Raw genomic sequence first — 16,802 nt, 5'->3', positions numbered from 1 at the left:
AAGCATGCGAAAGACGGTCGGCGTGCATCACAGGAGTTTGGCTTGAAACTTCTAACCTGACAGCAATGAAGAAGTTTGCTGCTTTCAATTCAAAAAGCACAAAGCAGCAAACGCACCTGATGACAGACTTCCACCGTGTGCCATCTGCAGAGGGCACTATCACTGCACTGAGTGCTGATACCATGAGGTCATGTCAGCAATGCAACCATTGTGATCATCATTCTAGAAGAGTCTGCTGCGCCAAGCTGCCTTCACCACGAGCAACACTACTGCGTGCACGACCACACCCATAATTCAATGCCCTCCATGTGCTCGCCCTCCCTATTCATGCGTGCACAACCCCCTCCAAAGCTCCTGTTTCCCGACTTTCAGTGTGCCAGGCTGATTTTTCGCTCTTCACGGCCTCCCTGAATTGTACAAGCCGGAGCAGCTTTTCCGAGCCGGGGGCTGCGGCGGGGTGGGGGATGCAGGCCTAAACAAGCTCACTTCAGCGCCTCATCCGCCCTAACTTCCACATGTAAGAGGGCTCCCGGCATCATTTTCTAGGTCGAGGCAGGCACAGCCTGCAGAAGAAACCACAGGAATGGAAGGGGAAACGTTACCGACCACAAAAGATTTGACAATGTCGAAACGAAGCACGCCCAACGCGTGAATCCTCTCCAAATGTGTGAGGGAGAAAAGGAAAAAAGGACCACTTTGAATTATCTGGCCCATCCGGCCTGTCTGAAGAGGCACTGTTTCCGTGACGTCACCGCCCGCGGGAACCATTGGGGACACGGCTGAGAGGCGTGGAGTCCCGCCTTCCTTCCATGCGAGAGCCACAGAGTCAGCCGACTAGCGGGTGTTGATTGAACGGGCCGCCGCTGAGCAGCTCGTTGTTAAACTGGTCGGAAGGAGCCAAGACCCGGTGGCGGCTTTTCCTCTCCGGCAATGGGAAACTTCGTGGCCCGGGAAGACTTCGAGTGGGTCTACACCGACCAGCCTCACGCCGACCGCCGCAAGGAGATTTTGAGTGAGTTTCCCCTCCCGACCCCCCTCCCATCCCGGAGGTTGGAATCCGCCTCTTTGCTGCTGCTCCTCGTGAGGCAAAAAGCGCCGCGTTGCTCCAATGCCTTATGTGGAGAAGCCCGCGCGCCCCGTCTGTCTGACGAGGATGGGCGTCGTCGCCGCGTCGCTTTCTCCGAGGCCTCTGGTGGCAGGAGAGGTTGAAGCGAAGCCGGCGGGGTGTGTGTGTGTGTTTGCGAGCACAAGGTTTTGTGGGCTCATTGAGTCACTTCAGGAGGAGAAGCTATTTTTAAGCGAGTGTTTCTCAACCTTGGCCGTTTGAAGATGTGTGGACTTCAACTCCCAGAATTCCCCAGCCAGCAATGCTTTAAATAGAACAGCTGGCTGGGGAATTCTTGGGAGTTGAAGTCCACACATCTTCAAACGGCCAAGGTTGAGAAACACTTTAAGCTATTTCTATAAAAGCGTGACTGGCTCTTTTCGACGCCCCGCCGTCGACTTTCTCCTTCCCAGGGTTCATTTATCTCTCTCCCCCCTCCAATTCCAAGTCGGTTAAATGCTAGTTTCTTCTTGGCCGGCGGTCATGTGGAGCTTACTTCACGTGATATCCCAGCTATGGGTTTTGCGGGGGGGGGGACCTCCCCAAATAAAAGGTTGGAAATCAAGTCCAAGTCGGGCTCTTGCTTGCTGATTTATTAGGCTGATAATACCCTGTTTCATCTTTTAGGAGCTCAGTTCGCCTCTCCCATGTTTTTCCCCTACAACGAAGGAGGACCAGCCTAATGGTCTCTCAGGAAACTTCCCTGGTTGAGTGTCAAATGGAACCTGGGTGTCCCTTTTCCCAATAATAACTCCTTAATCATATTTTTCCCCCCCAGCCTTTTTGCTAGTTGGCACTGGTGTTGCCCTTAGGCATATCACTATTTTATGCTGGCTCTCCACTTGTTTTTTTAAAAAAGGCCCTGTGTGGGTAGACGTATAATTTTGAAATGTGATTTTAATATAAGATATGGGCATTTTCATTTAGACAGGTTAGTAATTTCTAGTGTGATGTCTTGTGAAAGCTGAACGCTGAACGCTGAACCAGGAGATCAGTGAGGCAAATAAAAGCTGCCTGCTTTCTTGATGTGCTGAGCAGCTAGTACACTCTCACATCCTTTATGCAAAGATGTAAGGGGAACACACAAACTTTCTGAGGGAAGTGGACAGTGATGGGCTCCTACCGGTACGGTCAGGAATGCAGTACCGGTAGCAAAATTTAGAGCTCCACCCCAGAGCACCCAATTTGCATTGAAAGATGTTGAAACAAAATGCATAAGCCACGCCCACAGTGTGGTAGTAAAATATTTGGTAGCCCATCACTGGAAGTAGAAGATGGCAATAGCAATAACTGTTAGACTTATATACCACTTCACAGTGCTTTACAGCCCTCTCTAAGCGGTTTACAGAGAGTGAACACATTGCCCCCAACCATCTGGGTTCTCATTTTATGGACTTTGGAAGGATGGAAGGCTGAGTCAACCTTGACCCTACTGAAATTTGATCTGCCAAACTGTTGGCAGCTGGTGATAAGCAGAAGTAACTTGCAGTACTGCACTCTAACTATTCTAACTAGATGGATAAATAATGTTGAAGAATGGAATTCTTAAATAACCTGTAGGTTGAAAATAGTTGGAGTTAAGTATTTATTCAGGTTGACATCAAGAATTGAATTCAATTTGATGATGTCCAATATGCAGACTGATAGGTCTTTTAAAATGATGCACAATATTCCACGAAGCATTGAAAAATAAACTGTTCTATTTAACTCCCTGTGTCTTGGAGTTTAATTATTAATTTTTATTATGTGTCTCCATTAGTAAAAGACAAATATAGGAATATAAGAGCTGCAGTGTCGCAATTGTTAGAATGCAGTATTGCAGGCTATTTCTGCTGACTGCTGGCTGACTACAATTTGGCAGTTCAAATCTCACCATGCTCAAGGTTGACTCAGTCTTCTAAAATGAGGAACAAGATAGTTGGGGACAATATGCTGGCTCTGTACATTGCTTAGAGCTGTAAAGGACTGTGAAGAGGTATATAAGTCTAAATGCTATTGCTATTGTTATATAAAAGAAAGATGCAGGGGAAAAACAAAGTTAAAAAGGAAAAAAAGCAACTTCCACCCTGCTTTACAAACTTATTCCCTCCCCTTAACATTACAATAATTCCTTCATCCCCATATTCAAACCTTTTTCAATAACCAAATTTGGAAATCAGCATAACACACAAACCACATCAAGAAAGCCTTCCAAAACATCTTTGGTAAACCAAAAGCAGCCCTAGAAAACACTCAAACAGGAATTTATAACTTACAGGGTAAAGATTATAACAGCCACTATAGAATAGAATAGAATAGAATTTTTATTGGCCAAGTGTGGTTGGACACACAAGGAATTTGTCTTGGTGCATATGCTCTCAACGTACATAAAATAAAAAATACATTTGTCAAGAATCATGTGGTACAACACTTAATGATTGTCATAGGGGTCAAATAAGCAATGAAGAAGCAATATTAATAAAAATCTTAGGATATACGCAACAAGTTACTATGTAGGACAAACAGACAGAAGACCAGCAAACATGAACACTTACTAGAAATCTGAAGACATGATGAAAAAACTTTAATTTCACAACATAGGGACAACTCAAACATAGTTTCAACTGGGAAACTGATCATCCTAAATCAAGCCAAGTACACACACACACTCATTCATTCATTCAATTTCTATGCCACCTTTCTCCAGAGACTCAGTTAAAAGTACCTAGAATCCTGGCACTTTGATAAGTTGGTCATCAATAAATAAAATAAATTAACAACATCTATGTACTATGTAAAAGACAATCAACAAGCCAAAAAGGGAACAGAGGGATGAAAATACTGCCCCACCAGCAACATCCAGATGAGAATACATTAACACCAAGATTAACATAAGAGCCACAGAGCAAAGCTACAGCCATCCTGGGAAATCCAGCTATCCTGACGCACTCCAACACTACATTGCTAGACTGTAGCTGCCCAATGTAGCCTTTTGTGTGGCAGTTGCTGGCCATGCGAGGTCTTCTTCCCCAGGCCTTGCAAGGAAACTACTGCATAATGTTGTTGGGAAGAAAGCCTTGTGTGGCCAGCTGTTGGCTTGCAAAGTAAGAAGGTTATAGATAGTGGATAGTGGAGTGCAGGAGCCAGAGGACTGAGATGGAGAGGACATAGGCAGGTGGGAAGAGTTGAAGTACCCCTGCAATCATAAATGTTGCCAAGTATCCAAACTTTGATCACATAATCACAATGGCAATAACTTTGGGAACTGGGTGTAAATGCCATTGATTAAGTGCCACTGTAAGTTCAAGTAGTTGTTGAATAGTTGTTGTAGGTTGAGAGCTACCTGTAGTCTGTACATTTGTACTAATTCAGCCATTCTTTAATGTAATCTTCTAACTTTTGAATGAGTTTATATTGAAATTTCAATTCTGTTCAAACTGTCAGTTGATACCTATTCTCTTCTTTCAACAGGCAAACATCCCGAGATAAAAACCTTGATGAAACCAGACTACAATGTAATCTGGGTGGTTGTACTTATGGTATTTGCACAACTTGTTGCTCTTTATCTAGTTAAAGATTTGGACTGGAAATGGGTTGTATTTTGGGCATATGTATTTGGCAGCTGTCTCAACCACTCTATGACTTTGGCAATTCATGAGATTGCTCACAACAGTGCCTTTGGCAATTCTAGATCTTCTTGGAATCGATGGTTTGGAATGTTTGCCAATCTTCCCCTTGGTGTACCATACTCCATATCATTCAAGAGATACCACATGGATCATCATCGTTATCTTGGTGCAGATGGAATTGATGTGGATATACCTACCAACTTTGAAGGATGGTTTTTCTGTACCCGTTTTCGAAAACTCATGTGGATTATTCTCCAGCCACTTTTTTATTCTGTTCGACCCCTCTATATTAATCCCAAGCCAGTATCTCGATTAGAAATTATTAATTTATCAATTCAATTTGTCTTTGATGTTCTTGTATACTATTTTCTAGGAATAAAATCACTGTTCTATCTTCTGGCAGCAGTAATAATGGGCCTGGGCTTGCATCCTATTTCAGGACATTTCATAGCCGAACATTATATGTTTTTAAAGGGGTATGAAACATACTCCTATTATGGACCACTGAATAAACTTACCTTCAATGTTGGCTATCACAATGAACATCATGATTTTCCTAATGTTCCTGGAATAAGTCTTCCACTGGTAAGTAAATATTAGTATATTTATTTCATTTTTGCAGCTTAAAGGCCATTTCATGAATATGCTGTTTCATAGCCAGTTAGATTCCTGCTACAATTCACTATGTAGCACAGTCAAAATACTTTGAAATTAATATAGGATGTGTGTACTTTCATTACAATTACTTACATGCTACCAATCTACTATTGCAACTACTAAGAGTTTAGAAAGGAATTGTTAAAAGTTTAATGAACCAAACAGCCACTTGTTTCAAATATAATGCTTATTCAGAGCAGTAGCAGATCCTTTAACAGAGGACAAGGGATAGTGATATCACATATCACCATTTGATAAAGTTCAAGTATTTTTGGCAGAATAGACTCTTCACAATCACTGATGTAAGAAAGGGATTTATAATTACTACGGGGCAGATGCTTCCTAACAGGTCTTAACTGAATATATACAGTATATATGTAGTCTGCGGTTCAGGTTTGCAGAAAAAATACTCTATAAAGTTAGTTAATATTTCAGATTTAACATAACTTCCACCACAATGTTAATACATTGTCTTGTCAGAATCATCAACTTTTGTCAATAACTATTATATGATTTCTGTACACATACATTGCTTGCTTCTTCTGTGGCTTCAGCAGACTTGTTTCAGATTTAAGAACTGTGAGATTTGAAGCAAACATAAGCTGTGCTGGCCCTTCAGAAAAGTTTCAAAATCCAAAAAGAACAGAATTGTTCTTAAAGCCAAACCACATGTCTGTCCAGACATTAAAATGGGGTGAAGAGATTGATGAATTAGTTTGGTATTGAAACACTGGTATTTACATTTGTAATGGCTTTATGAAAGAATGATAAAGTTTACAAATTAAGATGTTTGATTTTCTTGCCGTTAACCATCTATGTTTCTATGTTTCCTTAGAGAAAATGTGGATTTCTTGGCAGCTTTATAGCAAGAGAAATTATAACATTATATAATAACAAAGCTTGTAAAGTAATACAAATTAGTCTGATAATTTCTCAAGAACATAGTTGCTATACCTGCTAGATTAAGTTGTGTTTTAAACTGACAGCCCTTAGGGTGTTTGCTCACTCAAAAAAAGATACCCTTTGCTGTTTTTAGTTTTTACAAGTTTTGTGGTTTTGTTTGGGAGCATTTTCCCCCTGTTGATGGCCTTAACAGTTTTGTTACCAGTTTGGTTGAAGAGCTAGAGAAAATAAGTTTATACAGTTTGCCTTGCTGATTTTGAAAGGACAATACATAAGATAGAATATATTGATGGAGCTGTGTCAAATTAAATAGGGCATAAATAAGGATATTTTGCCCAGATACTAGGACTGTCCAGAATTGTCATAGGTTGGGCAGCCATATAAGTCAAGTAAATAAACCCAGACTGAATAAATATCTGAGAATAAACATTTCATTATAAAAGTTACTAGGACATGGAATATTTTATGGCAGAATAAACTGCCAAGATACTTATTTTGGAAGAATTAGTGAAAATAATTTGAAATTAATCCACTGATAGTATAATATCCCGATTCTTTTAAGCAAGAAATGTAAGGGAAGTGTTTTAATGAAGTTTTACCCATTCTATTTCTATGGCACTCCGTCTTAAACAAGCAATTCTGTTGGAAGGGATGAAACCAAATTGGGAGATACTGATGCATTGGTGGAACTCCCTAAACATTCAGCATTGTAGGAAACCAGTTTTTAGGAAGATAAATAAACTATAACACCAGTTTTAACAATACTTGAATTATGTCTTTTAGTTTTATACTGGTAATAGCAAAGATATCTATATCTCAGAAATAGGTGATTGGTATTCAAGTGCTAGACTTTGGTACTTCAAAATTACTAGAAATGATTTTAATAACCCCATGAAAACTGCAATATTCATAAGTGAGGTATATGCATTAGGTAAAACTTCTAATGTTTTTTCCTAAAAATTCCAAGTCAATTAAGAGACATTTGTTTCTAGTACTGATTCAAATTATTTTAAGGATAATCATTTTACCTAATCAAATGTAAAAGTGTCTAGGACTTGAGTAATAGAGAAATTCTTAATGTGTTCCCAGCTGGGATATTCTTGCAAGCTTTTCTTAATGATTAGTTGATTCAGTCTGGGACTGGAATACACAGTTACATTGTCTGTTGATGTGTATTCAACATCTTGGTTTGAGGCTTTGAAAATGAGGGGGTTTTGCATTTGTTTTTAAATTAAAAATGGAATACCTGATTAATATATGTATACATATCTTTTCAATTTTAGTTAAAGAAAATGGCTCCTGAATACTATGACCACTTACCACAATATAACTCTTGGATTAAAGTGCTTTATGACTTTGTGATGGATGACACAGTCAGCCCATATTCACGCATGAAAAGACCTGTAAAAGGTGATGAGAAACAAGAGTAACCTTTCAGACAAAAAGTTTTTTTACAAACTCCAAATGTGTGTCTTCATGGTGGCTGGAACAAAAATTATTTGATAAAGACTTGATGGCTTGTTATCTTGACCAAGGATAGAATATGGATATATTGTTACATTTAAAAAAGATGTCTGAAAAATTAAAAAAATTGATAGAATTAGAATGTTCCTCCTTTTCCACTTTTTCTGGCATAGTTGCTTTGTGTAGTTATTAATGTAGTAACTTGATTATTTAAACTTACTTGTTTAAATTTATACAATTTATTTCAAGTATCTGCTGACTACAGTCCTGCATATTTCTTACTTTACTAACAAAGTGTAATTATTAAATAAACTTCTAGTTAACATTAATTTTGATTTACATGATATATTCAAATGTCCGGTTTCAATCTCTTCCAAATACATATATGTTATGCATTAGTATTTGTAATGCTAATATAGCAGATAGACAGTATTGCATTATGATTATTTAAAAAGTATAAGCACCTTAAAATATCAGTATACTGTATTCTCTGATTCAAAATAAATGTTAGCTATTTGGAAACAATTGTATTAAATTTAATTAAAATTAGCATACATACATCAGAAGTTTGTCTATGGAAACAATTTTTTTATTCTGTGGAATAAATTCAAAAATATAATAGCATATTTTGCATTTATGAAAAAGTGTTTTTCTTCTCCTGCTCTACTTGAAGCCCTAGACAGAGCATGTCATCTGATTTTATTTGGAGGATATCCAGAACCTTCAGAACAACAATTTTGGTATACGAGGCTAAGATGAACTTTCAGATAGTGGAATTTAATTTGGCAGCACTGTCATTTAGTAAGACACCTTTCTTTTGAAAATATTGGTATGTTGTTACTCTATACTATTTTGCTTTAGATTTTTGGGTTTTTTAACATTGGCAACCTTCAGTCTTGAAAGACTATGGTATCATGCTCTGGAAAGAGTTCCTAGAACAGCATCTAGAGTGGCTAAAGATGCCAATCCCTTCCACACTGAGCGCAGATCCATTCTATCCCCTGCCTGGCCCCCAAATTTTGCTGGTTCCGGGACTGCCACTTTGCATCAACCTGCCAAAAAAGCATTTCTTTGAAATGATTAAGTACTGTATTGGATTAATTTGCCTTGATAACCCTCAATAGTCTTACAGTTTATTGAACCCAGATTTGTATGTGGGTTTTTTTTTGCCAGCATGAGAGATATATCAATTATATGTATAGAATATGAAGTGTGCAAATATATCTTATGAAAAAGGGATAGGAGTTAAAGTAATGTAAAAAAAATTCTGAGTACAGTGGTCCCTCGATCATCGCGAGGGTTCCGTTCCAGGACCCCAAGCGATGATCGATTTTTCGCGAAGTAGCGGTGCGGAAGTAAAAACACCATCTGCGCATGTGCAGATGGTGTTTTTACTTCCACCGCCCTTCGCCTGCCCACCCCGTTGCTCGCGCCTGGGGTTTCCCCACGCGTGTGCCGCCCGCCCGCCCACGCTGTTGCTGGGGCCGCTTCCCAGCTGGGGAGCGGCCCCAGCAACGCGCGCGCGCTTGGGGAAACCCCAGCTCCGTTCCCCAGCTGGGGAGCGGATCTGGGGTGTCCCCGCGCGTGCCGCCCGCCCGCCCACGCCGTTGCTCGCACCGCCGCTGGGGTCTTACCGGGGCAAGAGGGGGAAGACCCAGGGAAGCCGCCCAGCTTCCCAGCTGGGGAACTCCACCATCTACGCATGCGTGGCCATAGAAAAAACGCACGCATGCGCAAATGGTGGAGTTTACTTCCAGGTTGAAAACTCGCGAAATAGCCCTTTCGCGATGCTCGAGGACGCGAAACTCGAGGGTTCACTTTGAATAAAGATATATGCTAAATTTTATCAATACATCTAAGCACAATCTTCTGGAAAGCATAGTAAAAATAAATACCATGAAGCTAACTTTTTAATAGCTTCTAAAATCTTATGGTGCTTCAATGTGTTTGGGAAGGGAATGGCACAAAAACCTTTTATTCTTACACCGAACCTTGAAATGGAAAATAGTGAAAGAAGCTAGATAGGGTAGAAGCGCCGCAAAAAGTTATGTATTTAACACAGCCGTGTTAATCTTTTAGATTGCAATTCAAAGAGTGTGTATACTGCAGCCCACTTCATGCAAACATATTAGTGATAGGCATAGCATGCCTTTTGGTTTGATCCCGTTTTAAAGGAAATATAAGTTGTAGATTACATTTTGATTTTTGAATACTAAATGGAGGTTCACAAGGTGATGTAATATAACAAATTGATTAGGAAAGGCATTTTAGGGTCAGTGTTTTCTTTCCCAAGCACAGCGATACTGTACTGGATAAAGCCAAAGCTTGTTATATGCCAACATTCTGCATCTAATTAATTATTACAAGTTACACAGTGTATAAAAACCAACTTTTTATTGTAATCTCTTTCCAATCAGCTTCATTAAATGACCCATGAACCTAGTTTCATAAGAATGATTCTTGTCCACTTTTCTGTCATGAATTATTCACCTTTGCCATGTTTTTTTTAAAATATAATTTTTATTGATTTTTATAGGTTTACAAAAAACAAACATATAACAGTGCACAGTGCTTGTGCCCATCACCAAACAACACACACACCCCGTCACCCCCACCACCCCTACAGGAGGATTCAAAGAGGTTTAACTTGTTTATCTATCTATTAATCCTTGGCTCTATCTTGAGCAAATTTTACTAAAAGAGTGATTGTAGTTTATTTTTCGTATTTACATCACAGATTTTACTTAACATATAATCTTTTACCTTGTTCCATCGCACCATCAGCTTCTCTAATTTATTCTCATCAAAATTATTTAATCTTATTTCCATAATTTCAAAATATATGTGATCCACCATATACCAATACCAATTTTGTACTGTCCATTTTGTAGAATCTTTCCATCCTAAAACTATCACCGCTTGAGCACTTTCCAATGCTGCAGTTTTAATTTCCTTAAATTCTCCTAATTCCCTATATTTAATTAAAATTGCTGCTTCTTTTATAATAATCCAATTAATGTTTAACATTTTATTAATTTCATTCTGGACTAGCTTCCAGAATTTCTGTATTTCTGCACACTCCCAGATCATATGCATAAATATTCCTTTTTTCTGGCACCCATGCCAACATTTGCTCTTCTCTTTCCCCTGGAAGTGTGCAATTTGTACAGGTGTATAATACCACTTATGTAAGATTTTTCTTCTCATCTCTTTAACTCTCGTATTTTTAATCTTATATATATTTTCTATTATTTCTTTCATTTCTCTTTCATCTATTTGTAAATCATCCTGCCAACATCTTGTTAAACTTTTAGCTACTTCTTCTTCCCTTTGCAATAACATCCTATATATTTTGCTGGCTTGTGCTTTACTTTCATTTATCTTTTCATTTATTATTTTTTCTAAACTATTTTCTTCTCGTAAGAAGATTTCTTTATTCTCACTTTTGTTTAAATATATACATATTGCATTGATCTGCAACCAATTCTGTTTACCGATCCACCATTCCAATCTGGTTCTACTAACTCTTCCATCTTTCTCATATAATTGTTCAATTCTCGTTACCCCTTTACTATTTAGTATTTTAATAATTCTACTTAGATTAGCATCATCCCCTATATTTAATCCATATAACATTGATAACTTGGATACTTTTATTCCGCTTGTCCTCTGCCATTTAAGCCATGTTTCTAAACATGCTTTAAAAGGATCACTTAAGGTAGCAATTTCAATTCTACTCCAATTTTTAAATAGTAGTTCTTTGTTATTTATGTTATTAATTTCTTTTTCTAATTCTACCCATTTCTTTTCCCCCCATAACTGTAGCTCGATTAATCTTTCCATTTGAAATGCATTTCTATATAGTACAAAGCATGGGCTGCCCCAGCCTCCCTCTTTCTCTAGTGCAAACTGCCAATGCTTCCTTATTCTGGATTTTTTGTCTCCTTCAATCCAAAAATTTAGTCTACTATCCCATTCTCTTAATTTTGCCTCAGGAAAACTACCCGGTAGAACCTGAAACAAATACATCATCTTTGGTATTATCATCATCTTAAGGGCCCTAATCTTAGCCATTCTTCCTAATTTTTTGCCCTTCCAATTTTTAATCTGCTTCTGGATTTTTTTCCATGTTAAGTTATAATTGGCCGTTGTTGTTTTTATTGGATTTTTAAATAACCAAATTCCCAAATATTTCATTTTTTTACAACCTAATTTCAATCCTGAAATTTTTTGGATCTCAATTTGCTCTTTAGGGCCAGTATTTAAACATATTATCTCTGATTTTTCTATATTAACCTTAAGACCAGATTAATCTTTAAATTCCTGAAGTAGTATCATTATTCTTTTCGTCATTTCAATTGGGGTTTCAGACATCACTATAGCATCATCTGCAAATAAGTTTAATTTCAATTCAAGTTCCCCTATTTGGTAGCCTCTCCATTCCTTATCATTTCTAATTTTGTTTGCTAATGTCTCAATTGCTAATGCAAATAACATTGGGGATAGTGGGCAGCCCTGTTTAGTTCCATTCTGAATTTTAACCATTTCTGTTCTATTGCCATTTACTCTAATTTGAGCCACGTTATCCTTATATATTGTTTCTATAACTTTACAGAATTTGTTTCCCATATTTAAGTCTTTACATAATTGAAATAGGTAATCATGGTTAACTTTGTCAAAAGCCTTATAAACATCTAATTTTAAAATGCTTAATTTTCTTTTGGTACTGGTAGCATGGTGTAAAGACATTGATCACGTTTCTTATTGGTTCATAAATTTTCCTTCCTTTCACAAATCCGTATTGATCTTCTCCAATTATTTTTGGTAATATATTCTCCATCCTATTTGCCAATATTTTCATAAATATCTTGTAGTCCTGATTTAGCAGGCTAATGGGGCGATAGGAACTAGGATCCATTAAATCACGATCTGGTTTTGGGACCGTTATAATTTCTGACATTTTCCATGTCTGTGGAGTTTCAAAAGTCTCCATTACATTATTAAACAATTTCACCATATATGGTAATAATTCATTCATATACACTTTGTAGTATTCAGCAGTAAAACCATCTGGACCTGGGGCTTTAGCAAGTTTCAATCCCTTAATAACTCTAGATATCTCCTCACTTGTAATTTTTGCATTTAACATTTGGCTATCCTCTTCCTTTAATTCTTTTTTAATCTCTGAGGTTTGTGAAACAACATGCTCTTTTTTATATAATTCCCCATAAAAATCTCTCATTATTTTTTCCATTTCTACATTACTACGTTTTATTACACCATCCTTATCTTTTAAAGCAGGAATATAAGATTTCTCTTTTCTTTTTTTCAAATAATGTACCATTTGCTTCATTGATTTATTATTCCAACTTCTAATTCTGTTTCATAATCATCTTCATTTTATTCCAACTTTCCTCATCCAATAATTGTAATTTCTTTTTCTTTAATGATAGTAATAAATTCCATTCTCTATTTCTTGTGATTTTTAAGGTTTCTTGGATTAAATCTATCTCTTTTAATAAATTATTTCTCTTAGCATCCCAGGATTTCCTAAGGAAAGCTTCCGTACTAATGCAGTTACCCCTCATCACTGCTTTGTGTGTATCCCAAACTATTGTTTCTTTAATCTCGCCTGTTGCATTAGTACAAAAGAATCCATTAAGTTCCCTTTGTAATTTAATTCTACTCTCCTCATTTGCCGAGACAATGGGGTTGTACCTCCAAATTCTTTGTTTACTACAAACCTCTAACTCTAACACAGCTAACAAAGGAGCATGATCTGATAGCCAGATAGCTTTCACTTCTGCTTTCTTAAATTTTACCTTATCTGTTTTATTAATTAACATGTAGTCTATACAGCTAAATTTATTATATCTTGCAGAGTAGAAAGTATCTCTATTGGCTACGTTTTGATGAAGGTCCATCATATTAATTTTGTTTAAATGTAACTTTTTCTTTTCCCCCTTCCCTGTTGTTAATTCCAAATTAAAGTCGCCTGCTAAAATCACTATACCTTCCGCAAATTTATCTAATTTCCGTTTTACATTTATTATGAATTGTTTTGCATTTACATTTGGGGCATAAATGACTGCTAAAGTTACTAACTTGTTTCTTATTTTCCCCTTAATTTTTATTTATTATTTATTATTTGGATTTGTATGCCGCCCCTCTCCGAAGACTCGGGGCGGCTCACAACAAGTGAAAAACAATCCAATACAATCCAATTAATTAAAATATTACAAGTTTAAGAGGATCCCCAATACTAACATACACACATACAGGCATACCATATATAACTTCAACGTGCCCAGGGGGAGATATTTAGTTTCCCCATGCCTGACGGCAAAGGTGGGTTTTGAGGAGTTTACGGAAGGCAGGAAGAGTAGGGGCAGTTCTGATCTCCGTCATTGTCCCTCTTAATATTACTTAACTGAAAATGCACTCTTCTGTGAACCAATATAGCTACTCCTTTTGCTTGATTCGTTCCTCTCGACTCATAAACTTTTTGCCACTCAGTATTTATAAGTAATCTGTCTGTTTTTTCCCTTCCCTTATGAGTTTCTGAGAGGAATAAAACATCTGCCTTACTGTCCTTAGCCAGCTTCATGATTCTACATCGCTTTTTCTGTGATGAAAGACCATTTACATTGAGAGATAAAAGGCCTAAATCACCCATTTACAGTCTAAATGCATTTCCCCTTTCCACAAAACAGAGCCTACCGGAAAATTGTTTTTTGTTGCAATGAATCCCCACCCTGGTGCCTCTAACCTGACCTCCCCCCCCAGGGGAAGGCAACGAAAAAAACCTTCCGTTACTGAGAGGCACTCTTGGATCTACGTTCCCTCAGAAAGCCCTCCCTTCTCCCCCATTTTACAGCATAATAAAAGATTCCCCCCTTCTTAACTCGCGTGAACAACCGAAAAAAGATACAAAAAAAGATTAATTTGTTGAAAAACTTAATACCATGTTAGCAAGTCAACTCAGTTCAGTTTATTATTTTTTTTTCTTCTGACGAGTGATTCTTGGCTCATCTTTCTTCTCCTTTTGAAGCGAAGCCAACTCTCTTTGAAGTGCAGCAATTTTCTCTTCTTTACTTTGCTCTGCCTCGTGAAATGGTTGAAGAGAGAGCTCTTGTTCTGCTGGGTCTGGCCGGTCCACCGATGCCTGGTTCTGAGTTGCTTCCTCTGGATTTAATCCCAATTGGAAAAGTAGCTTTCTTCCTTCTAACGATCTCGCCTGGAAAAACTTGGTATCTTTGAACACAACTATGGTGGCCGGATAGCACCAAGAAAATTTAATTCCATTTTCATACAGCTGAGAAGACACTTCTCTCATCTGGTTTCTCATCTTAAGGGTCTCAGCAGACAAATCTTTTTAAACGCGTATTGGAAAAGCTTTGTAACATAAATTTAAGATCTGCTTCAACTCTTTAAAAATTTCTGCAGCTCTTCTTTCTGAAGCAAATCTAATAACAATGTCCTTTGAGTCTCCCTTACGAGGTCCAAAAGCCCAATGCGCTCTTTCAAATTCTTGCAACTCACATGTAACTTTGTTCTCAATGAACCACTGAAGGATTTCTTGAATAAGTTGTCTGCTCCCCCCAAAATCTTTGGGGAAGCCTCTCAAGCGAAGATTAGCTCGACGCTGTCTGTCCTCAAGATTTATGATGCGAAGTTCTTGGCGAGATTTTCCCACCTCTAACTTCCCAATCCTTTGATCTTGTGTTTTGGTTTGTTGTTTCAATTCTGCCATTCCAGTACCCAGTGCAGATAAGTCCTTTTTCATTTCTTGGAGGAGTTTGCCCATGTCAGCAAAACCTTTTAGCAGCGAATCCATTTTCCCCTCCAATTCCTCAGTCGACGCCATCTTCCCTTTGTTCTCGCTTCTTCACACAAACACGGAAAAAAGTTACTTGCTTCAACTTTTAACTCTTTCTGATAAAGTTTTTCGACAGCTTGTTCAGTTCACTCTCCTCTCAATCACTTTTGTTACAGCGAGGTTTCCCCCCTCTCTAAAATGCATCAAAACATTACAGCCTGCTTTACAGGGAAGATATTTAACATCTCCGACACTAATGGCTCCCTTCTGCAATTTCCCTGCTTTCATTATATCTTAAGGGCCATAAGTGGACAGCATTTTGTAGACATGGCCACATCATACAGTATGTATAATGGCAGTACATTGATATTTCTATACTCAATCCATTTCCTAATGATGTCTCCCATGAAATTTCCATTTTCATAGCTGCTTCGTCTTGCTCACATATCCACAAAGTTATCCACTATGATCCCAAGCACTTTTCTTCAGTTATGAGTACGCAGACCACATCGCCTTAGGTACTTTTTGTTTGGCAGAAGTCATAACTCCATCTGTCCATCTTTTGTATTTTTATCAATAAACTCAAATACACTCAATGCACAAAAATTAGCATTAAAAATAAAGCTCTTTAGTAGCTTTAAAATATTTAGTTTCAATTGGCCACCCATCTTGTGTTTCAGTCAACTGTAATTGGGAGGAGTAATGCTAAATTATGGTTGACTTTTAGAATTGCTACTTAAATTATGGTTGACTTTTAAATTCTACTTAAAAACCTGGTCACGGAACGAATTAAGTTCTTAAGTAGAGGTACCACTGTATTTCAGTCATCCACACTCTTCCATGATCTACATTCAATACGCTCTTTAGAAAGTGAATAATCAACAAGAGTCTTTAAATAAAAATATTTTATGCTTGCACTGTTACATCAAAGGGAAAAAAATCTTAAAGTAATAAAGATACTTGTGCTGAACCAGGTTTATTATATCATCTAGCAATACATGCAAGCATGTATGTTCTTACATGGGGAGGTTATAATGCCTGATTACTTTGTATTGTCTTTTGCTTGAAATATAGATAGTGGAGACTTGCACAGTTAATAGCAAATCAGTGATTTACCGTATTTTTCGCTCTATAAGACGCACCTGCTGATAAGACGTACCTAGATTTTAGAGGAGGAAAATAGAACAAAAATATTTTGAGCCAAAAAGTAGCTATCACATGAGCAAGTTCTTGCATCCATAATTCT

The 16,802-nt window shown here is 37.7% G+C and overlaps 1 protein-coding gene across 1 annotated transcript; it reads left to right on the top strand.

The window, feature by feature from the left end:
- Positions 1 to 465: 465 nt before the first annotated feature.
- On the top strand, positions 466 to 8,361 carry DEGS1 (delta 4-desaturase, sphingolipid 1). Its single transcript, XM_070734350.1, has 3 exons — positions 466 to 1,012; positions 4,556 to 5,298; positions 7,557 to 8,361. The coding sequence occupies exons 1-3, from the start codon at positions 931 to 933 to the stop codon at positions 7,701 to 7,703; spliced, it is 972 nt and encodes a 323-aa protein (XP_070590451.1). The 5' UTR covers positions 466 to 930; the 3' UTR covers positions 7,704 to 8,361.
- Positions 8,362 to 16,802: the final 8,441 nt, after the last annotated feature.

The sequence above is a fragment of the Erythrolamprus reginae genome, chromosome 1, assembly GCF_031021105.1.
Source record: "Erythrolamprus reginae isolate rEryReg1 chromosome 1, rEryReg1.hap1, whole genome shotgun sequence".
NCBI classification, from domain to species: domain Eukaryota; kingdom Metazoa; phylum Chordata; class Lepidosauria; order Squamata; family Dipsadidae; genus Erythrolamprus; species Erythrolamprus reginae.
Note: the sequence above shows the minus strand (reverse complement) of the source record. Positions and strands in the feature narration are given on the sequence as shown.